Raw genomic sequence first — 23,887 nt, 5'->3', positions numbered from 1 at the left:
GTGCTGCTGCCTGTCTCTTGTAAAATAGATTTTTGATCTCAATTAGACTTTTTCCTGGTTAAATAAAAAAAAATAAAAAAAAGTATAGACTGGTTTGAGTTGGAAGTTTTCTCCGAGGAGCAGAAGCTTATAAAGTACACACAAGGACGTTACCTTGATAAATCTTTTGCCTTCCCTTGGCCCTCTTAATTTTCTTCTTCCTCTGCTTCTGAAAGGTCAAAAACGTCCATATAACCCACAGACTGGAAATAGTTACCACACAGTGCAGTGCACAGATGAAGCTGTCAGCATCATATACATTTCAATACAGTGTTCTTCTGGAGAGGCGCATATTTTTTGTTATTAGTTGAGGTGTTCTGTCACTTTTTCCGCACCGTAATAACCATTGTATAAAGATTGAGCAGTAGTATTACCGGTATATCAACATGCTTATCGCTCAGTGCAAAGGGAAATTCATGAATAAAGGAGTTTTGAAAGGACAACAATTTTGAAGTAGTATAACACTGAGAGTGCACACATTAGTCCACGACTGGCCCAATACAAAAATACAACTGATGTATACAGAAAATGACTATTTAGTTTGACTAAGAAAATAAGATTTTAAAAAAAGTTGAAGAAATATTATGACAAAAATGCAGCTTTTGGGTGCATAAATATGGAAAATACAAGTTTTACTACATAATTGTGCTACGCAAAAGCATATTCCATATCAGCATACAGAATGATCATACGTCTATAACACCAAGCATTAAAATGAATTAAAAAAAAAAAAGTCAAACAGAATGCAAGTATCAAATTTATTCTCAAATACACAAACAAAGGTGGTGATATGAAATCAAACATGACACAGTCAATGTCATTCTTTTTGAAATGTTGAGTCTTCATTTAGCACCTTAACAGTTTGGTTATACATGATTTATATAGTCACTCATACAAAAATGAAATGGGTGAATAATGCGAGTCAGTAACATAAAAATAAGTATGGGGAGCTGGGGGCATTTGGATCACAGTAACTTTAGATGTACACAGAATGTAATCAAAAAGTACCGCTGTCAGCCATCTTTTTCCTATTAGTACCTTTAAGCCTCTACAGTCCCACACCAACAAGTCATTACGATTAGAGTTATTGACGACTAGGCCTAGGAAGTGATTACTAAACACAAGTTCACCTGACATTCTTGGACCTATTTTCTTTTCACATTAGCTGTTCTGTGTCATTGCATTTACAGAAGAGTAGTAGATATATACAGAGGTTCATTGTCAAACAATGTTGGAACATAATGAGTTTTTTTTATTTTTTTTTATTAGTGTACCAGGAGTGTGAAAAATGTCTCTTAAAACTGGAAAAGTAAGGCACTCAAAGTCTGTTGCTGCTGTGGATTCTGACAACACGGTCTGGATATGTTTGCAGTGTACCTGGCACCCTGGGGTGTTAAAATGTGCGGCTCCTGGAGGGACAGTTCTGACCTAAGTAGTTAGTGTAAAATATTACACTTCTTGTTTTGAGGATTGCTCTGATAGGAACTCAAAAATACTTAACAGATAGTTTGTTTATAAAGAAAAATAAACAATCCTCGTCATTGTGATTACAGATGTTCCCAATTCCATAGATTTGAGTAACAGCTAATGCAAGGTACCCCTCCCATATCAGTGCAAAAAAACAAAAACAGACATATATAATTGGTGGGAAAATACTTATTGTTGATCTTTGACAGCAACAACTAAGCAAGTAAAACACAGCACTGATGTTTGTTCTCTTCACATAAGAATTGACCTGAAACCGGTTGATTTCTGAAGGGGGGCGAATAAATTAGGATCGGTTCATGACTGGCGTACCTACTGCATATTAGGCTGTATCCGAAGCCAGTACCAACACTGGTATGGGTGCTAGTATTGATACTGGTGTCTGCATCAGAACAATGAACATGGAGGTTAAGTAGGTAAGTTTAACTTTTTTTTAAATGGATTTGAATATGACAAACTACAAAATGTGGACGTTAAGTCAGAACTTATCCTAATTTAGTTTTGTATTAACTTTGTCTTGTTTCTTTTGTGGATGTGAAACCCTGTTCTCACCATATTCATTACAGGTACCCTCACTCCAAAAGGCCCTTGTGCACTCCGATAGGTACCACCAGATCCTCGTCATAAAAGTGGGAACTGTACGCTAACTTCACATGAAAAGGTCAGAGGTCACTACATCACGTCCACAAAGAACTCGCTGGGGTTTCCCATGGCCAGGTGGAAGGACTGACGTGATGCCGTCAGCTCAGGAGGTACGGAGCCAAGGTCACGGGTGGGTGGGGCTCCAGGCGGCCCCCCTGGAACGGAGGAAGGGGGCGGTGGTAGAGCTGGATGCATGGCGGCTGTGGTCATTTGCTGCGGGTGAGGAAGAGCGTGAGCGGTGGCCATTGCAGGGTGAGGGTGCTGGGGTACCATCATCACCATCATGGGGTTGTACGGCAGGATGCCCGGCGGGTAGGGGGACATGTGGGGAGGGTGGGGCATGCGGTGGTGATGCGAGCGTTGGGAGGAGGCGTGGCTGTGCTCGCTGGGGGCGGCTGAACCGTGGCCACGTCTCAGGCTGCTGCGGGTGGAGTATTCTGATTCGCTGCCGCTGCCAGAGCGTGAGTCACCCCCGCCACCTTCTCCGGGAGCACCAGACGGGGATTTCTCTCCTCCGCCTACTGTGCTGCCGGGACCTTTAGTGCTGCGACGGCGCTCGCCCTCGCTCCTCGTAGAGCCACTGCTCCGGCTCCCTGAGGGCAGACAGAAACAGGCTTTGAGATGAGGCAGAAACTAAACAGGTTTGAAGAGTTAAGCTAGCTTTAATGCCATCTTTGTCTTTGTGAGTTGAGCACTGAACAGTTGTGAGTATTGTTACATCATGAGTGGCAACAAATCAGGAACATGCTGCATTTTAAAATAATTTTCATTGAAAACCTTCAAACTGAACAGTTTTACTCTGATAGAAAGAAATCCTTTTTAAAAAAAAATTATTCCACAGTTGTCTTCAGGTTTTATCTTCAGACTACGTAGCCTGTGAACGCAACACTGTTTGTTTCCGCCTACCTGCCAAAATGTCAGCGTCTCCCTCAGGAGGTAATCAAGCAATTTAGTACAGAGAGGAAAAGTGAAACCAGAACGTTGGCTTCTCTTCCAGTTGCACGAAAACCTCATTAAAGTCTCGTTGACATTTGTAACACTGCTAATAAAAGTCTAAACAGGGTTCTCTTTCTTCATTTATCCACATAAGGTCAGACAACGATTGTGAACTCATGTGTTTTAATATTTCTATTACTTCTCACTAATATGAATCTATAATCCTTAAAGCTCGTCAAAAGAGGTCACAGTTAGCCCAGACTTACTATGTACTGTAGTGTTACATTAAAAGGTGTCCTTATATTTTGACCACTCCATTAACATGCATGAGGGGAGCTAACTACTTTCAATATTGTGCACTCCAGGGTCCAACCACCCCTCCCCCCACTACCACACCAAAAACATCATGTACTGAAAGTAGAATTAACACCTTTTATTCTGACCATGTCAACAAAAACTGAAACTGAAGGAGCTTTCTGAAAGTAGAACATATGATAGAACTAGTTGATTACAAAACTGATTGGTGTCTCTTTAACAACAGCAGGGCAAAGAGGATAAGACTGACATTTTTCAGACGGCCATCCCGTTCTGTTTCTTGTATGTGTCCAAAAACACTTTATCGCACAATTGTCAAAATGCATTAACAACCCTGACAGTGATATTTAAAGGAGCAATATGAAAGATATTTACTGAATTAAATCATTAAATGAACTTACGTCATCAAACTTTAAGGAAACATGCTTTGTTGAAGTGCTGGCTACTCTGACAACAACGCAGCAGCCAGTATGTCCTCATCCTACATTTAGACTCCGGTGATGAAGGGTTTGTTTTTGTTTTGACCAGAGAAGGAAGGCGGTCTTAAGGCACCCCCACATGGCCGTTTTGGACGCCCCTCGGTTTCCCAGGCAAACGGCAAACCAACAGGTGTTGCAGTGATGGAAGCAGGTAAGTGAATTGGTTCAGATATAACCTCTGCAATCTTTTTAATAAGCTCCTCATGCAGAAACGAGGTCAAACTAGGATAAATATTGGAGATGCTTTTAAAAAATAAAGAGTTTAGACTGCAGAAAGGGTCTTTCTTTCTTTCTTACGGCTGCAGTACCGTACACTTTCTGTTCAAGTAAGTAAGCCGTTACATGTTTATCAGCTTGTGAGGTTCTCTAATGAAGACCATGTGATCGCTATCTGTGCTCACCTTCACTGTGCTGGCTGCCTGTGCTGCCGGGGGCGTAGCTGTAGCTGGTGAGCTCGTGGTACGGTGGCGGCTGGCTGGAGAAAGGATGTGTGGGGTACGGCTGGTAGGGGAAGGTGTGCATCATGGGCCACGGGGACGCTCCAGGGAGGGGGAGGGGGGCCAGGGTGTCCTGGTCTGAGGCCCCGCTGGAGCCATCATTGTCATTCAGGGACAGGTTGGCCATGTCTGAGAAGAGATGAGAGGGAGGAGATTAAGAGCAGGATCAGTGACTTAGCAATCAGTGGCAGCTAAACAAGCTAAAGTAATTTAAACTAGTTCTGATCCAAAATCATACCAAATAAGAAGTTCTGGAGAGTTCTTTTTCCTCTGGTTATCAGATTTGAGTTTACTGATGGCACCACATTAAAGAAATTCTTCCATAACTACAATGTCACATGTCTGACCCTGTCAACCCTCAGTGTGTAAACACGCAGCCTCTGTGCAAATGTAGAGTAATCAAGAGCAGCATTCATGCAGACTGATCTAAGTCAGCGTCTGATTTCCACGTTCTCATGTTACTCACAGTTCTCGCAGTCACTTAAGTCTCCAAACACGTAGTAACACTGTTCGGAGAAGGTGATCTTGTTGACCGTGTGTCGGATGAAGCCAGCCTTCAGCAGGTTGCTGGCGTACTTCCTGGCTTCACGGCGGTCCTGGAACCCCTCGATGTGATGGAACAGCCACTCCACCACGTCTGAGCCTGGAGGTAACATTTAAGAGACTGTAAGTTTCACACAACATACTTATTAAAAATGTATTCTGAAATGAACCCGTAGCCTAGTGGTGCACGTGTGTCATGTGCAGGGGCTATAGTCTTCCAAGCGGGCGGCCGAGGTTCAAATCCGACCTTCGGCTCCTTTCCCCACTCTCTCTCTCTCCCTGATTTCTGACTCTGTCCTAGCTCTAAATAAAGGCATAAAAGCCCACCAAAAAACTTTTAAAATTTATAATAATTCTGAAAGTGGAAACTAAGTATCTCTTTAAGACAAATTAGTAATTTGACCAGGTGCATTTAAAGTAATAGAGGCAAAAGTTGTTGATGCACATGCCCAATGTGCAGAAGCTGCAGTCCTCCAGGCTGGCAGCCTTGAGTTTGAATCCCTACCTGTAGTACTTTTCTCACATGTCTTTCCCCAATCTCTTACTCCCTGATTTCTGACTATCTGCTGTCCTCTGTCCTCGTCGAAATAAAAGCATTAAAACCCCAAAAATAAACCTTTAAAAAAAAAAGCAGGCTCATTTTTTTATGTGGCGGTAAATTCTGTTATTTATTGGAATATCTACAAGCCTTAATACGTCCTAAATGTAGATAAACTAAACTAAAAGATTAGACGACATTAAACCTCATTAATTGATCAAAGCAATGAATGTGGTAGTAAATAACAGAAATGCATATGTATTATTATAAACATATTGGTATTGACTGAGAACCTTCAAGCTGCTGGATAGTTCAATAGATTGAGATGAAACCTCAATCTTTATTTCAAGAGACTAAAAATGAAGCAACATGTACTTTACGTCACTGTGATGCAGGTGACTTGAATTTAACAGATGTTTCCATTCAAAACACGCTCTCTAGTTTTTTTCCCTTCCTACAAGTCACGCGGAACTCATTCTGGGAACATAATGCCTGCCCTGTAAAACCGTGCGAGGCTCACAGCGATCATTAAACTAATCTCCTCTCTCTTTCTGCCTCGTCTCCACTCACCGAGGAAAGCGTTGGGGATGGTGATCTTCAGCCACATGCGGTCTCTGACCTCCAGACCGGACTCTGGGGAGGCCATGGCCTTGGCGACCGAGGCCATGTCAGAGTGCAGCGATAAGTTGAAGTCATCGAAACCTGGAAGAAATGTAGACGGTGAGGATGAATGAAAGAATAACAGAGAGATGAAATCCAAACGTGGTCAGAGCTAGAAGGAGAGGAGTGGTACTTTGAAGAGGAGATCAAAGGCAGGAAAGCAGCAGACATCATTCATCACATCATGTAACAACAGCCACAAAAGCACAAAGACAGATGTGAAAGACGATTCTCGTGCCAACGTCATTACAACAGAGAGACGGAAAAAAAAGAGACTGGAAGAGGAAAAGATACGACAGGCTGGCAAAGAAACCAGGCCGGGTTTAAAAGTGGAAGATGAGGCTTTATGTGAGGGACGTTAGAGCACTTACGTTCAGTCTCTGTGACGGAGGAGGAGGACGTGATGGTGCTGAGGGAGGAGCTGCCTGGAAAAGCAGGGTATGCCCCTGTCATGGCGACAGAGTGGCTCACCCACGCTGCCGGGTCTATGGGTCGGATCGGTTCATCTGCACAGGCGGAGAAGATATTAGACAGCAGTAACCGCCATCGACATAAAAAAAACAACAATTGACGCTCCTAATCAGCTGCTTGAGAAGAAGTTAACACGTACTGCGAGGCAGAGTGAAGTAGCCCTGAGGAGAAGGGTCCCAACACTTGGCCACTGTGAGGATGATGGGCCTAGAAAACAAAATATGAATAAGACATCGTCGTCATTACTGTCCACCACTCCGTCTTTTTGTTAGATTGGATTGTAAAGAAAGTAACGGCAGCTCACCCTGGCTTGTGAACAATCTCTCTCAGTACCCGTACAGCATCGTCATTACTCATATTCTCAAAGTTGATGTCATTCACCTGATAAAGAAAGAACAAACATTTGTTAGACGGACCACAGCACAGCTGAAAGAATAAGTCACTTTAGTAATCAAACTATGGAAAGGTGTTTCCCCTCTCTCCACCTTTTCTGTCGGCTTTTTGCTTTTTTACTGTCTGAAATAGTTTACGCCCCCTCCCGTCCACAGTCTGCTTATGAATGGCATCTGATCCAACCCTCACAACAACGTTCCAAGTCTCTAACTAGACTCTTCTCCTCTGTCGCCCCCTGGTGGTGAAAAGAATGACCAAACTCCATTCGACCTGCTGTGTCCCTTTGCACCTTTAAGAAAAAGCTAAAGACCCAGCTCTTTCATGAACACCTACGCACTTAGTGATGACGATGATGATGATGTTTTTGTTTGACAATGATGACGATATTGCTGATTAGAAATGTCAGCAGCTGTCACTGTTTGCCTCTGTCCGTCAGTACGTGTGTTTCTGATCGGACTTAAAGCTGTTCGTTTACTGACGTTGTTTCCTCCTCTCTGGATCTTTGCTTGTGTTGTTCTTACTCTCTGGTGTTCGTGGCTTTGGATAAAAGCGTCTACTCAGTGAATTGTATAAATTGTAATAAACTGATTATCTTTAATTTTCTAAATGTAGTTTGGCCCTCTTCACAACATTCTGCAAATTTCAAAGACCACATGATTGATCAATTATCCAGAAAGTTCTATGTATCCAAAGCACTCAAACCAAGAGGAAAAAGTCCCGCAAAGCATCTTCTGACACATCCCTGTTATACTGCATCATAACTTAGTTAGTAATCAGAACAGTCATTTACTTATTGCCATCTGACCTCCGTCTCCAATCCTTGAAGAGCACCTGATTCCTCAACATTTTCTGACCCAGTGCAACACTCGCTTTAACCTTTTTTCTACAAACAAACTTGGTGAAGGACTGAGTCGCTGCCATTCTCCCTCACCTGCAGCAGCATGTCTCCAGGCTCAATGCGTCCGTCTGCAGCCACAGCTCCTCCTTTCATGATGGAGCCGATGTAGATTCCTCCGTCTCCACGTTCGTTGCTTTGACCCACAATGCTGATGCCGAGGAAGTTGTACTTCTCTGGATCCAGAAAAAAAAAGGAGAAGTGTTAACACTACACACATTGTCAGGACAAAGGAGGTGAAGAGCAGTTTTTGACTCTGAGCCTCTTCAAGGCACACAGGAGTTTACTGACCCATGTTGAGGGTGACGGTGATGATGTTTAAGGACATGGTGGAGTCAGTCACACTGCTGAAGGAGGACGTCTTGAGTTGGAGAAGAACAAAACATGTAAGTTCAAAAAGTAGAAAAAAAATACATTTTCAAAGTATTACATTACAATGTTAATTTGAATCTCAAATTCAAGCAAGAAAACACAAACACAATCAATAAGGGGGGAAAAGCTCAGCAGTACATACCCTCTCTAAGCGTGGGGGGCGCTGTTTCCTGCGTCTGCGGTGCCGTTTAAGAAGCCTGGAGGCGGTGCTCTGCTCTGTCGCACTGCTGAACCTGCAGGTTTAAAAGACCAGTAAAAGTGAGAGGTTGGAGGAGAAACATGCCGTTATTAATGTTAAAAACGGCTGCTTCTGTTTGACCTTTGAGTTTATTTCTGTGTCTGAAAAAAACACAAAGATGGGGACACGAGGTAAGGATATTTAAATAAGAAACCAATTAATTTTACTCAGACTTACTCCTGGATAGGTAGACTTCTTTTTCTTTATATATATTTTATTAAACGCTAATCTAAGCAGACTCTTTCCCCCAAAAATCAATCAATCAAGCGATCGCTTTATCCATCCTCAATCTCCAAGTAGAGAAAGAATAAAAACAGCAATTAAATTAATGAAATTACAAAAGACAAGGAAAGGCAGCTGTTGGTGACAAAGAAGGCCTGAATCCCACAGATGGAGTGTTTTATCAATTGGTAAAATACCAATATATACATGTCAACTGTACTGACAATTACTCTACAAGTTGCATGAAGAGGAGTTCAAACATTAGAACCCCAAAAGATTAAATTACCCTAATGAGCAGCAGAAGAGAGGTAACATCAGACTTTAGCGTTAACTACTCCTGACTGCTGTTATCTTTTAATTTGATGTGTTGGTGTCAATAAAACACCTCCTGAGAGAAGAGAGAAGGTCCGCGCACTGTTCAGCTCCCCATGAGCAACTGCATTAAGGGCAACGTCTTCAGGCCTGAAGGAGACCCTTCGTTTTGAAACGTTGCTCTTAATAAAGTTGCTCATTGGGAGCTGAACAGTGTGCAGACCTTTCTCTCTTTCATCTGCAGTTTATACTTTTTTCATCCTGCACCTGTATGCAGTTTGCTTGGATGTGCACACACTAGTCTTTTTGTTCTGTTTTTTTTAATAAATAAAACCTTTCCTCCCACCTGCTCATAGTATCGTCGTCCTCAGAGTCACAGAAGCTGGTGGTCTCCAGCTCGCTGCTCATCACCGTGCTGGAGCTCTCGTAGCCCGCCAGGTGGCGCTCAAGTCGACTCTGACCGTTTATACGAGGCCCTGGAACACCACAGAATGAAAAAAAAAAGCCAGAAGATGAGTGAGAGCGTTTTCATGTTTGCTCAGGTCATCGTTTGCTTTTGTTTCCCTATAGATCACAAACACTCCTCTTTTCTCCACATTCCTTGATTTATATCGCACTCGGCCCATTGTTTGGGTGTTGGCGGCTCGCCATATCTTGATGGCTAACGGTCATAAAAAAAAACGGCATTTCTTGTGATCTGCTCTTTCTCACCGTGCTGCTCCATGCTCTCTCTGTGTCGGGGTCTCTCTCTCCTGAAGGAAACGACGGACTCGGTTTCCGTCTGCTCGTCCAGCGTCTCCACACTGCCCGTCGCATTGGGACTGTAAAAGAAGCCGCGGGAAGAATTAGAGCGAGAACAAACTCGGTTTTCATGTCCCTCTGCCAAAGTGATGAACATGAGAAGTTCTTCCAGATGTGCAAATTACATTATCAACCAAAGAGAGCTCCGAGGATTAAACAATGCACTCCTTTGAAAAGACTCAGGGTAGACATTTAAAAAAAGAGAATACAAAAAGATATTGATTCAGCAGAAACAGATTCATGATCTATATTGATCCACATTCTTTGACACCGTCAGAATCTGGCACCTACATGACCAATATTGTAATATACATTGTATTAGATTATACAGGACAGTGGACACTGACATTTTTAAGAGCTGTAATTACATTATCATTGATAACAAAGATACGAGATGCATTTTCTCCTCATGTAAAGGTATTGTTTCATATAAGTGGGAAGAAAGAGCTGCTGAGTGGAAGAACAGGAAGTGAGGTGCTGTATCAGGTGTTTGATCCACTTCAGTGGATGATGTTAACCTACACTTACTGTACATCTTACACTCTTAGATGTTAAATATGATATGGATGATGTTACATAATGAGTAGAGTAGTACTCCAGAGGAGGAAATGTTTGCAGCCTTTTTGTGATCATGAGCAGGACATGTGCAGGGAGTATTATAAACCTCCGATGTTTCATTAGAATTACAGATAACAGTACTAAGAAGTATCCAAACTAAGCAACACACCCAGGGAGGCATTTTGCAGCCAAACAAAATACCTTTATCCTAGTTTTATATTTATGAAGCGCTAATGTTTGTTTCTTATCGGCTGATACAGAAATGTGTGCAGTAAGCTAGTTTTTCTGGCATATCCATCTAGCTCCAGTTATCAGTTAACGTCTGGTTGTTCCAAAGACTCTGTAGAGAGAGTTGAGAGGTGTACCGAGGGTTTCTGTGGCAAACACTCGGGTCGTTTTACTTGCGTCTTCACTTTGCAGATTTCCACTTCCTAGAAATTTCCGATTCTTTCTGTGTGAGCTCTAATTTTTCTATTTTGCTGTTAATGTTGTTGATACTGTTCTTTTAATATTGTGTCATCTATGCTGTCTGACTTCACTGTTGACTTGACCCCTGTGTATTGCGTTGTTCTGTGTGCACCTGCTGCAGAACAACCCCCCCCCCCCCCGTGGGACAATAAAGACGATCTGAATCTGAAACCCAGATGCAAACAGGATGGAAGAAAAAAAAAAAAAAAAGAGAGAGAGGCTTTTCCTCATCAGACAATTTCAGCACAACTCATTTTCCAGAGCGAGCAGCAGCACTGATCAGGGTCCAAACACAGGAACGGAAAGAAAGAAGTAATGTGGCTTAATTTTCCAGCAACTGTAAACCGCACATTTATTGCAGTTAATATTATTTTAATTTGAATCTGGTTTCAGAAACAATCAGGTCACCGTCCTGCAGCCACAGCAGACAGACGGGATGATGAGGACTTAAAGTAAGAGATGAATGTGAGCACGGCAGCGTAATGGGAGGTTGCACTTACAGCTGTAAACTCCAGGTGACCCCTAAAGCCAGACTTAAAGAGCTCCAGACGACTTCCTGAGGACCTCAGAAGCTTTTGAAATGATTGTATATGTTGGACACTACAGGCTCTGTTCAAATAACAGTTATGGTTTCCTCAAAGTTCAGAATAATAATCAAAGCAGTGTCCAATTATTCTTTAAATGTCTGACATGACTGTGTTGGAGGTTTCACCCCCTAAAGGTTTCCTTGAACGCTAATTTCTTTGACCAACGGATCAAATCACTAATCTGAAAGAAATGATGTTCACCCACCATCCTACGAAGAGTCAGACACATTTAGCTCAACATATTCTTGTTGCTCGTGCGAATGTGTGTAATGTACTGTGTTATTCTGTGTGTGTGTGTGTGTGTGTGTGTGTTGTATTGGCAGGTTCCTAGCAACCAACTTCCCGGATTATTTAACAGATATTTAAATTCTAACTCGTCAAGTAGGTTAGCATCCACATGCCTGTCCTGCAACCAGATAGAACTTTTTGCCGAGCTTCAGTCCTGTATTCTACAACTTTAACGCTGAAAAGCAGGAATCTTCTGTGCCTCTGTTATTTTAAGATTTATTTTTGGACTTTTTTTTTTTTTAAAGCCTAATTGGGCTAGGACAGTGGATAGAGTAAGGAATCAAGGAGAGAGAGTAGGGAAGACATGCGGGAAAGGAGCCACAGGTCTTATTCCCACGCCACCCACTTGGGAGGACTAGAGACCTCTGTTCAAGGTACGCAAGGCCATCTGTGCCCCCTTCTGTGGAAGGGGCCACGCTGGAAATCAAAGTAAACTGAAAGTCTCTAAGGATGAGCTTTGTGCCAAGGTGATATCAACAGATGGATTTTTGTTTACAAGGAGCACATCATTGTGATTCCTGTGTCATAGATATTTAAGTTCTGATGTTAGAAATGAGAGGATTCATGAATGCAGACCATTTTACTTTAACGGTTATATACAGCTGGTTAATGTACTACCACTACCTTCATTAGAGTCATTTTAATACAACCAGACAAAGTTAGCTATTAGCTGCTAAATAGACATTTCATTTGTAGGTAAAAATGTATTAACATTCATAAGGTGGCCAAAAATAAAAATAATCCAAATAAATGAAAATGTGTGTGCTGCATAAGTAAGAAACAACTTTTAGCTGTACAGCAGAAAAAAGGCCCAGTTAAACCCATGACAATGTGAGGTTAATGAAAAATCTATGAACTCAAGCTCTCTACTTAAGCAAATGTCAAAATGTTGAAACTATGCGCAAGGAGAACGTTTTAAAAAGAAGTCTGTGCGTTTGATTTTCTGACAGCTTCTTCAAGAACCGGCCATGTTAATAACAAGACCATCAGTAGCACAGACCATGTTGAAATGAGCTGCTGTTTTCTTGCTATTCTTGTTGTAACTTGATACGGGGAGTGTATGACATGTTCTGGAAAGGATTCAGTAGCTACATTACAGCCAACGGAGAAGGACCAGAGTATGTTTAGTGCTGAATTACAAATGAAATATCAAGCAGTTCTGATTGATCTCTTCACAGCAGAAAATCTGATGAGTGTCTGAGAGATTGTCTTACTGGAAGGAGGGGGGTCTGGAGTCCCCGATGCCCCCGGTCCTCTCCACAGGCGGAGGTGGGAGGGGTGGAGGAGGGGGCGAAGGCTGGGTCGTCGTTTCCACAGGGGGGACCACGGCCACAGGAGGCTCTGCCGCTGGAGTGTCTGAAGATACCAGCTGAAAAGAGAAAATGAGAACTCAGATAAAAGAGGCCAAACAGGAGAGTTAAGTTAGAGAAAAGTCTGAATTAAGTAGGAGAAAATACCAGGAGTTAAGAGAAATTGGCACAAAACAAACTGAGTGACGAGATGGTGAGAAAGCAGCAGAATGAAAAGAGGGTGAGGGAGGAGAAACGGGTAAGATGTCAATTGCTTTGACACACAAACACTGTACTCTTTTCAGATAGACGTCTCAGGGGCATACTGAAACACTATCCTACACTTAACCTGTCTCTGTTCATTATACAACAGAAGTGCCCACGTAGACACACACAGTTATCACACAGCAACGCTTAGGATGAATGACATGCAGCATCCCGTTACAAAAAACACATAGGAAGGGAATATCATGTCGTTAAAACCAGTCAGGAAAGGATATGGGCGTATTAAGCGAATATGTGAAATAATATAGTTTTTCAAGCAAATGGAGTCCATCATTCTGCACAGAGTGATGCAAACACTCTCTACAGAGCCCCCTCCCCACAAAAAAGCTATGCAACATTCGTCTTCGGGGATCCCTCCATCCCTCCGTCTTAGCCTGCAGATCACATATCAGTCCCTCTGAGCTTTGATACCCCCTCCTCTTTTAAGCTTTCGCTCGCTCTTATGCACTTAACAGATGCTCTGGCCTCAAAACCTGCTGATCTGGGCCCCCTTCCCGATGTTTTGTCTGTATTCAAATGGAACCTGGAGAGGGAGAGGGGGTCTTCTGGAGAAATGGAAATGTATGACAAACTGGCAGCTCGCTCTACTGTAACTTGTAACCTGCTGTGCTGTTCAAGAATCCATTAACGCAAAGACAGAAACCGTTTCCTTACTCAGGGGTGGATTAGAAAAAAAGAAAAGCTCTTAAAGCTTTGCATGTTGCATCCTAAAATAATCCTTTTCACACACAGATTTGTTATGCGCTATCTCCATAAAGACCCCACTTGACCCTTTAAATATGCATTTGATCAAACTTAACATTTATACGACCATTTAATAAGAGGTCTGGCTGCATCATATCATCTTTATAGTTTACTTCCAGGAATGGCTGGAAGTAAACTATAGAGAAAAGAAAGTCAGGGGCCCCAAGAAAAGCAAAAACAAACAAACAGAGATAATACAGGAAGTATTTGTAAAACGATGACATTTCTTCACGGCAAACAAGAATGAATTGTAAAGACAGTTCAGTTTGGATATTAAAGCAGGAAAGCAACAAAAGCTCTTTTCCTTTCTGTTTTTTGACTTAGGTCAAGACAAAACATTGTATTTCATTCATTTAAACACTCCTACAATCAAACTGAACTACAGAACAAGGGGTTAGCTGTAGTGACCTATAGTGCTTTGCAGAAAACTCCTGATATTTTCAGTGATGTGAAAACGTCTTTAAACTGTGGCGAAAGCTTCTCAGGATTTTGTGAGTCTGTTTCCTTCTGTTGAACCTGGCTGCACAGTCAGTCTGGTTCAGGTTTCCTAAACTCTCAAGAAGATATTTCTTGCCAACCCCTCACCAAAAACAGTTAACAACAATCTTATCAGAGAAGATGATAAGTCTGCATGTCAAAGAAAAGGTGGTTTCTGAAAACGGCTTCTAGCTGACAATATTTGCCAGCTTTGTGGAAATGTTCAAAAGAAAAATGTCTTTAATTCACATCTGAAAGGCATCAACTCTCACTTTTATTACAAAGATGCAGCAGGAGAGTTTTTTCCTTACCCATGATACCACTCTGCCGTTGAAACATGGAAGCTTGGCGCCGTCGTCAGAAATCTCTTCTTTAACCACCCTGAAAGAGAGAGACGAAGTGAGCAAACAAAGGAATCAATCATTTTCTACTCAAAACATCATGACGTGTGTGTGTGTGTGTGTGTGTGTGTGTGTGTGTGTGTGGTATCTACATGGTGCAGCATCATATATAAGCAAGGCTTTAGTGCAGGCATAATCCCTTGAGACTTTTTACAGTTTACACTACTTACACATTAGATAACATTAGATGTTACTAACTTATGCTGATGAGACGTTCATTTTCATATAATTCTTTTTAACGTGTTCACATGTTTTTCTTTTATCTCACACTTGTCATCGCACCGCACTAAAGCAGCTCTAGTGAAGTAAAGCTTTAGTCTAATTTCACCAGAAAAGCCGCGTTCAAGTATCACGTGAAACAGAGCCTTTGATCGGAAGGAAGGTCTGATTAGCATCTGATTCTTTATGCAGCTGTTCATTTTTTAAATCAAAGGTCTTTCATTCCTCAAGCTTCGTCATCCAAAAACATGATGCCCTTGTTTGACAAGAGAAATAAGTCTAATCTGTGATATTACAAATCCAGACAGACGATGCGTCACTTGTGGAGCACTTTGAACTAAGAACACCTGAAACTGTCCAGATGTGTTGAAGAACAATCAATGCTTCATGCAGACAAGAGTGGAGTTTAATTTTGGCCTTCTATCCAGTTACCCTTGTATTTTCCAATATGACCATTGACTTTCTGTCTAACTTCTGTTATTTATCTTCTGTTGATTATTTCACCAACAGCTGCCAGTAAGTTAAATCATCTTAATAATGATGCTCTCATGTAGGGATGCACTGATCCTATCCTGGTATCAGATATCAGTCTGATACTGACTCAGACAGATAGATCAGGTATCAATGGGTCGATCCATGAGGCGGATCTCAACTCAGCTTTATTTATTCAGCACCTTTTAATACATAAAAACATACAGCTCAAAGTGCTTCACTAAAGCAGTCGGAAAATAGCAATAAATATTAAGCGATTTAAAACAAGAAGGAAGGTAATAATCAATTTATTTCAGTTCTATGTTATTCTGTGTTTAAGCGTGTGTGTGTGTGCTACATCTTGGTCATCAGTGCGTTGAGAGATTGTGATCATTTTTTTTTTTTTAAATGACGCAGCTGACTTTGTTGGAGTCAAGCTACTTTGCAGTGATGTTTGAAAGTGATCGACACTTCAAACGATGGTTCAGTTTGCCATCAGGTAGATATTCTTCTAAAAGCGCCCTGCATAGCCTCTACAGGGAGATAAGAGAACACTTATCAGTAGAGTAAATAGATGTATAAGTTAGAAGCTTCACCGCTAACACCTGAAGCTCTGACGTTACCACAGTGCTAAAGGCTACAGGCTAAAAGCATCCACAGATCACACACACCAGCGTCACGATTTAATCGACATCAAGGAAATGCTTTATCAGTTTCCTTTTAAGAGACAATGCAACATGAAAAGTCATGCAGCAGTGTTAACACGATAGATAAATGATGACTGATAGGATACCTGCCCAAAATATCCTTTACTAATACTGAAACAAAACCACAGCCAAAACTGAGAACACTGAGAGAAATAATAAAAGTATATATATATGATGACACACCTGACAGAACTAAATGGCTTTAAAAGGAACGACAGAGGAGATATATTACATTTAAGCTGTAATTATCATTGTATAAACAAATTGTTTTATTATCAATTTGATATTGATATCATGATTATTGTAGAAAGAAACATTTAATTTTAATGTTCACGGATCTGTTCAGTCTTTCTGCATCTGTTGAGTCTCTGTTGTTTTCAAACACAGCTGGAAGGAGAGGCTGCCTCCACATGGAGGCTGCAGATTGTGCTGACATCTGTTTGTTTGCCTTGTCGGGTCAGGAGAGATATTTCAATGATGCCAACATTAGTTTCAACAGTTTAATAATTCAGTCTGATAGCCTTGTGATTAAAAGAGCTCAAACACAGGATTATTTACACACTACAGCGGGGCACTGAAAGCACCTCCTTATTAACAGAGGTCTCCGCTCTGTGTGTACGTATAAGGGCATGTGATTATGTTATTTATCACAATCACTAAACACCCTGTCGCTCTTTGAATTCCTAAAACAAGTCTGCATGTCTGTCGATGAGATGATTAGTTTAACTGGACATATCGGCTCCTCTGGTCTTGGGTTTAAAACATTTTTTTTTTTTTTTACACACGGCTTTGTGGTGTCTGTGGGGTTACCCTGACTGTCAGCAATGTAAGCTGCGTCTGCTTTGTCAACAACCACGCAATCAGCAATGCTAGCATCGAAAAACATCAGCAGCCACGGCTCGCGTTCTGCAGTACACCATGACAGTAACCAATGTCTGGCACGCCGACAATGCCAGGTGGGAGTGACAGCGGAGCTCGAGACAGCACACATACACAATTGTGTTGTCACTTCCTTTTTTTTTTTTTTCCCATCAACTTCCAACAAATTTAGAATATGACACAGTAATGTTCGAACATATTCAAGTATCGAATCGCCTGCAGGAAGTGAAAGCAGAGCGGTGAGAGATAACCTCGCTGAACAGTTTGGTGGCTGCTGTGAAGTTTTGATTGTAGGAAAAAGCCTGGATACAGAGTAGAGATCAGATACCAGTGTTTAATTGATAACCTGTAGTCCTCACTGAGAGGTTGAGACTGGGAATCATTTTGTCTACGGCAGAATCAGGCTTTTCCTATTTTGTAAAACAAACTTAAATGAATACATAAGAACTGACAGAATTGTTATACATTTTGCATTTGCTTCACAATCGGCGTACGCCTTGAAATAGCTCCTCTCACCCTCTGCTGTCACACCGACTGAACCCTGGTTAACTGAGACCTGTCTATGTGCAAAGCAGCTGAAGCTGTGCACTCCCGTCCACGGTAGTATTGCATCACGGTACACCAATACTATTGAAGTAACGCGGGACCCAACTGTTCAAAACGATACAGTAACATCTTTTATCACTAGAGATACTTTATGAATGACAGAGATTTCACAAGCTGTGTTTCTCAACGTGCAATTATTAAGCAACAGTGGAGTTGAAATATTTGGTTTGAATTTCATCCCTTTGGTATTTTTCTTAAAAGTGCCACAGGTGTCATGGAGTCAAAGCACACGCCCAAATGATCTAATTCTATAAGCTGGTCCCTACTAGTCTTTCTAAGGTCACAATCAAATAGCGCTGTTTTGTACTTAGGAATAACTTTCTTTATGCAGATCAGAAACTTTATATTTGGTTAAATTCTTATTAGTGAAATCCAAACATCTACCGGTAATTTAGAGCCCATTGGGGGTTTGTAATATGTAAGAAGCTTTTACATGGATTCATGGAGCATTTCTTGACTGATATTTACAGATGGGCACAATTCTCATCTATGCTGTTTGAATCAAAAACTAATACAAAAAAAGTACCAAGCTGGACTTCAATGAGAAATGGCTGTTTTACTTGCAGTTGCCGTCTGCAGAAAGATGCAAATCCAATACTCAAAAACAACAATAACCCTCTCAGCAAGAGCCTCTGCAGAGCCAAGTCCACATGGCCAAAGCTCCTGAAAGACAACACGTCCGCCTGGCTCGTCTTCTACTCCGTGCTCTTCCTCCACGTTTAGTCAGAAAGGCAAACATTCGACTTGAGCTGTGTAATTTCCCCCCAGCAGCATGCCAACATGTTATTACACCAGTTTACTGGGACAGAGCGACACGGAGGACAGGACACTTGACTTGACTTTTAATGCTTTCCAGCTTCATCTGCCAGCGTGCCTCCTCTTCTTGGTCAGGCTCCACTGGGCTTTCGTAAGCAGCTGTTGAGAGCTGGTTTTGTGGGTGAGTGTTAGCATACGGCCAGATTGTTGTGGGAACTAGTGGGGAGTTGTTAAAGGAAGCGTCTCCGAGAACTGCGTGTGGCTACTGAATGTTTGCTAACAGACATTTTTCCTTCATCCGATTTATTTAACTTTTCCTCCCTCTCTCGCAGCAACAAAAAAAAAAAAAGCATCTCGACAGCGGCTGAACAGATGCAACATTCTTCTCTGGAGAGTGTAATTGTCTTCATTCCTGGCTCCTCCGAACAAACAAGCGAACACAGGCGAGAGTCATTTCACACACTCTCTAAAATGCCTCGAATAATGCACAAACAAGGGCTGAAATATGCTGCGTCCTGCTGGATTTAAAACCTGAAGCCGACAACCCCCACTTCCTTTTTTCCCCTCAGTCCCTTGCTAGCATTAAATTCCTTAAACCCAACACAGTTCCCTCCTTTCCAACAATTAATCTTCCTGTACTCAAGAGAATATCTAATAACTGAGTGAACACCACCCCACTCTTGCCCCCACCCCTTTTCCTAGTGGATGCACCAGACACCCAGCAAATGGCCTCCGTCCAGCCTCAGGTTTTCAGCCCCGACAGAGGCCTGCTCAGCTCCACAGATCTCCCCCACCGCCACACACACAGCCCTCTCAGGTCGACAGCTGGCCTTGTACCAGGGGCAAATGAAAACACACACTTTTACACACTTCTCTCCTGGGTCACAGAGAGAGAGAGAGAGAGAGGGCGAGAGGGGGGGAAACGTCCCTGCTTTGATTGGACAGCTGACTCAGAGCTATGTTTGAAATGTTTCATCTGAACTCAGTCCGAGATATTCAGATGAGGGAGCGTGAAGCGGAGCTGCGAGATGCGAGTTAAGGGACTGGGAGTTTTTCCGTCTTTCAAAGTCTCTCTTTGCTCTGCTGGACACGTTTGAGTGGGTGGCTTTCTTGAGGAGAGGACTTTTTTGCTTTTTGAAAAAAAAAAAAAACACAAACATGGCGTGCTCACTTACAGGCACACACACACATGGTCTAAATGTAATCATGTCCTTTCCAGTGACACGGGGTGGAAAAAAAAAAACATTTGACAACAACTGGGGAAGAACACTGATGGCTGTGGTGAGGTTGATTGAGTTAAAATAACCCAAGGAGAACTTTTGACTGTAAAAAAAAAAAATGGCTCTGCAAAGACCACTGTGTCCATTGAAGTTGCATGGATTAAACTCTTACAGTTATTGGGATTAAACTCACATTAATAGCCATATATTTGGCTACATCAAGCCAAATCTAACTCAGTCTAACAATACAGTGATGACACAACTCGTACCTTCATGAATTTTGTTACTAGTAAGGTCTTAATCCACGGTATGATCATCTCAAATGCTGTTTTGGTACTGTTGATCTGTACTGCATCATAGCTAGATGTGTGTCTAATATTGGGGCCTATGCTTCTTGATTTAAAAGGGACAACAATGACTGTCCCATTGAAATGACATTGAATCTAAAGTGACTGAATGAGTGATGAATAAGTCAAATGTCAGACACTGTATCTGCAATGATTGTGATAATGGTATTATTCTCTTTTTAGTTATAACAAAACATTCTAAACAAAAAAAAACTAAGTCAAGTGTATCACCTCACAAAGGTTTATCTGCTCGGGTCAAATATTTGATTATCTGAGCTTCTAGAGAAGCCAGAACGTATATTAATGATGAATCTGTGCAAAAACCCTTTTCTGTGCGCTAGTTATTGTTCTGAAAAATAAGAAGGAACAGGGTTTGGATTGTGATACATAATCCACACCAACAAAACTGCAAATGAAGGTAGCTTCTTTTTTTTTGAAAGAGGATCAAATCTGCAGCATTGATGTCTGATGGGTTCCATGGTTTATGTTTTTGCCGAAGTGTACCGCCTCCTTTGCTTCCCGAACCAAAGCTAACACAAATATGGTTGGTCCATTCAAGAAAGTAAAAAAAAAAAGGACGACGGCAGAAACCAGAAACATTCCCCATGAGGACATCTTGTCCCTCATCTGAAAATTCTGCTGTCATGTTTTCGTAAAAAGAAATTAGCAAACATTTGTTTACATGATTCCAGCTTCTCATACGTGAGCGTCTGTAACTTTTGGTAGCCTTTGGTAAATGAATTATCTTTTGACTTGAAATCAAGACATTTAAAAAGTGCATGGTTCGGCTTTGGTCACTTCAAACAGATTTAATCGCCAAACAATTAATCAGTGCACAAATAAGTAGATTTCTCCAAAAGGGGATTTAACTAAGACCTGTAGAATAATTCTGAGTAATCACAGCTAACAAAAAAAATGTATTTTTTTCCATAAACACAAGACTAAAAGTTAACCAGGTAACACTAACCCTCTTCAGGTAGACAAGACGTTCTTTTCATCGTCTGTTTTTGTCTTGGTAAACAGCTGAGGCCACAAACTGTCAGGAAACATTGTTGGTAACAAACAGAGTTTCCAGACCTGAATATGACATTGTTTTATAGCCTGACCTTAAGGTCATATGATGAAAATACAAGCAGCTCACCTAAAATCAACTTGATATATTGTTTTACCAGTATTTCAACATCCCCACAACGGATGATGATCAGGGAAAGTGTTTCAGATTTTCTTAAAAGCACATCTCAATGCTCTCTACCATTGAGTCAATGATGTTGCTGCTATTAATATTCAAATGATCTGTATCCACAGGGCAGCTCCAGCCTGCCAGCTCTGCCAACGCCTGATGAAAAGCCATCGCGTCCATTTCATTTTTTTGACGAGTTGATACAGCAGCTCCCTGAGCACCGACTCTGATGGTGCCATCCATAAAGAAAAGGAAGCAAATGGCCCAGCCTTAATACTCATCCAAGACTACAATGCATTTAACAGGAGCCCTAAGGGTCTCACTGGGTGAATAAACCACAAACATGCATTCCTATGCAGGAAAAAGCACAGCCAGTCCCACTGAGGAAAAAAAAAAAAAAAAAAAGATTAATTGATAGAGGAGAGGAGACAGCTCTTTTCTGGAAGAAAAAAGGGGGGGGGGGAGAGGAAGGGAGGAAGCACGGGGAATGAAAGGATGGCTGGCAGGCCAAAGTGTTAAAGAGGGGAGACAAAACCCTGGCTTCAGTCCCCGCTGAAAGAAAAGGCGAGGATTTCACAAGATGATGGACTGAAGGAGGGAGGGAGGCATGAGGATTAGGGTAAAGAAAAGCAGCAGGGACAGGGAATGCCTCCCATTGTAATGATGATGTTTTCGAAGAAATGTCCCAGCCTACATACCCTCAGTATTTATAGAAGCACTTGTGTATTCATCACCGCTTATTATATCTGTTCAGATTTTTGATAAAGGCTGTTGTTGGCTGCCTTTGTGTATATTATCCTTCAACCAGAAGTTATTCCCTGTGACCAACATACGACAGCCGGTCACAAGATAGGATTGCATGACTTATTTGACACGCAAACATGCACAAATTCCAACATTGACACCTTTTTTTTTTTTTGTTGTTGTTGTTTATAAAAGCAAGCATTTATAGTGACTTAACTTCATGCTGATCCTCTCATAAACAGAAGTCACATTCAAACACTTTGGTTTTCGGCTTTTGTCACTTTTTTATTGTTACTTTGCCTACAAAAGATGTTAACACTTGAGTTAGTTTGTATGCAAAACCACACATCTCTTCCCTGCAAAAAAGGAGAACAAAAAAAAAAAAACACAGCTCACCCGAAGTCCTGGTCCATAGACTTAAAGAAGAACTTGTAGTTTGGCTTGTTCAGGACTTGTTTAAAATCCAGCAAAGTGATATTTTCGGCAGCAATGGGTATCTTCACCAAGTACGGCGTCTCCTCTTCGTCGATGTGATAAATTATTTTGGTTTCCGCCATCTCTATTGTTGCTTTTTTTTTAATCCCTCCAAAGCGAAAAGTCACCACAAGAAAGCCACGATGAGGTGAGGTTAACTTTGTTGGGGTAGTGAGCTCTCGGCGCAGCTAGCTCGGTGGCTAACGAGACGGCAGAGGTGAAACGATGATGGCCACTGAGATTTTTCAGCCGGAGCCAGAGGACTTAAAGCGGAGAAACGCTGCTCCAAAAGCTCGCTGTCCGACTCTGGAAAAACTCGCATTCCCCCTGAAACCGAGGGGCGAAAAACGGCGGACACGCTACATTCACACGACCTAACTTCCAACAACTTTTCCCCCAACAAAAACATACAGGGGAGGGGGTCTAAAAACTTTTTCAACACCACTTTTTGCGAGCCAACGCGGCGTATGACGTAAACACGTTACCCCCCCCCCCCCCCTCTTTTCTTTTTCTCTACGTGCTCTACCAGACAGGATTTTTGCTTGAGCTCAAGTTTTGAAAATATTATTATTTTTTGTTTATCCAGGGAAATTCAAACATTTAGGCAATTTGTTTTAATCTTGTAATCCATACGTTTACAATAAATTAAAAAAAACACTGGAATATAAAGACCCTTACCCTTTACACCAGGGGTGTCCAAAGTGCGGCCCGAGGGCCATTTGCGGCCCTTGAGGGGATTTTTTTGCGGCCCGTGACTTCAAATGAAGAATCAGAAGATTCTGAGGCCTTGGTTAAGATTGGCACATTATCTTATTTTTCTTTTTCATGTTAACAAGGGCTCAACAATATTCCTAAAGTAGAAAATGTTCAGTAACATGTATGTTGTTTTTATTTTTTAATCTACAGCTTTTACTATTTTCCACATTTTTTTGTAAACTATGAAAAAAAACGTATGCAAAGTTTTTTGCAAACAAGTGGACTGTTGTTTAACCATTTAATGACCTGAGCTAAATGCAGAAAGCTTTTCCAAAAAACATGAACCACGTTACAAATAAAAACAAATAAAGTAGAATGAAGAAATCAAAATATTTGATTTCCTTTTATTAAAGGGTTTCTTTAGCGAGCCTTTTGATTCTGATCTACAAAGCCTCACTATTTTTTAAACTATATTCCAAAAAACAAATCCTGTGGCCTGCGAGCGATTCTAACATGACAATTTTGGCCCTCAAGAAAAAAAGTTTGGACACCACTGCTTTACACCATTTGGCTATTTCTTCTCAATTACATGTATTAAAATGGACTGCCTGCAGAATCAAATATGATATTCTTTGTTCAGTATAACCCAGTCA

The 23,887-nt window shown here is 41.5% G+C and overlaps 1 protein-coding gene across 1 annotated transcript; it reads right to left on the bottom strand.

Annotated features, from left to right (window-relative positions):
• Nucleotides 1-783: 783 nt before the first annotated feature.
• dvl2 (dishevelled segment polarity protein 2) lies at nucleotides 784-22,999 on the bottom strand. Its single transcript, XM_020629249.3, has 15 exons — nucleotides 22,461-22,999; nucleotides 14,846-14,915; nucleotides 12,954-13,108; nucleotides 9,749-9,858; nucleotides 9,384-9,513; nucleotides 8,408-8,498; nucleotides 8,185-8,254; nucleotides 7,930-8,069; nucleotides 6,910-6,986; nucleotides 6,745-6,812; nucleotides 6,506-6,640; nucleotides 6,045-6,176; nucleotides 4,860-5,036; nucleotides 4,298-4,522; nucleotides 784-2,759 (listed from the first exon to the last, which is right to left on the bottom strand). Exons 1-15 carry the CDS (start codon nucleotides 22,619-22,621, stop codon nucleotides 2,197-2,199), a joined length of 2,304 nt encoding a protein of 767 aa, XP_020484905.1. The 5' UTR covers nucleotides 22,622-22,999; the 3' UTR covers nucleotides 784-2,196.
• Nucleotides 23,000-23,887: the final 888 nt, after the last annotated feature.

The sequence above is a fragment of the Labrus bergylta genome, chromosome 22, assembly GCF_963930695.1.
Source record: "Labrus bergylta chromosome 22, fLabBer1.1, whole genome shotgun sequence".
Lineage (NCBI taxonomy): Eukaryota > Metazoa > Chordata > Actinopteri > Labriformes > Labridae > Labrus > Labrus bergylta.
Note: the sequence above shows the minus strand (reverse complement) of the source record. Positions and strands in the feature narration are given on the sequence as shown.

Excerpts from the sequence above, each read along its gene's own strand:
- dvl2 (XM_020629249.3), bottom strand. The coding sequence starts at position 22,621 with ATGGCGGAAACCAAAATAATTTATCACATCGACGAAGAGGAGACGCCG. Across the intron at positions 6,641-6,744 it reads CTACTTCACTCTGCCTCGCA|ATGAACCGATCCGACCCATA; the intron begins GTACGTGTTAAC and ends CCGCCTGTGCAG. Across the intron at positions 2,760-4,297 it reads AGGCAGCCAGCACAGTGAAG|GGAGCCGGAGCAGTGGCTCT; the intron begins GTGAGCACAGAT and ends GTCTGCCCTCAG.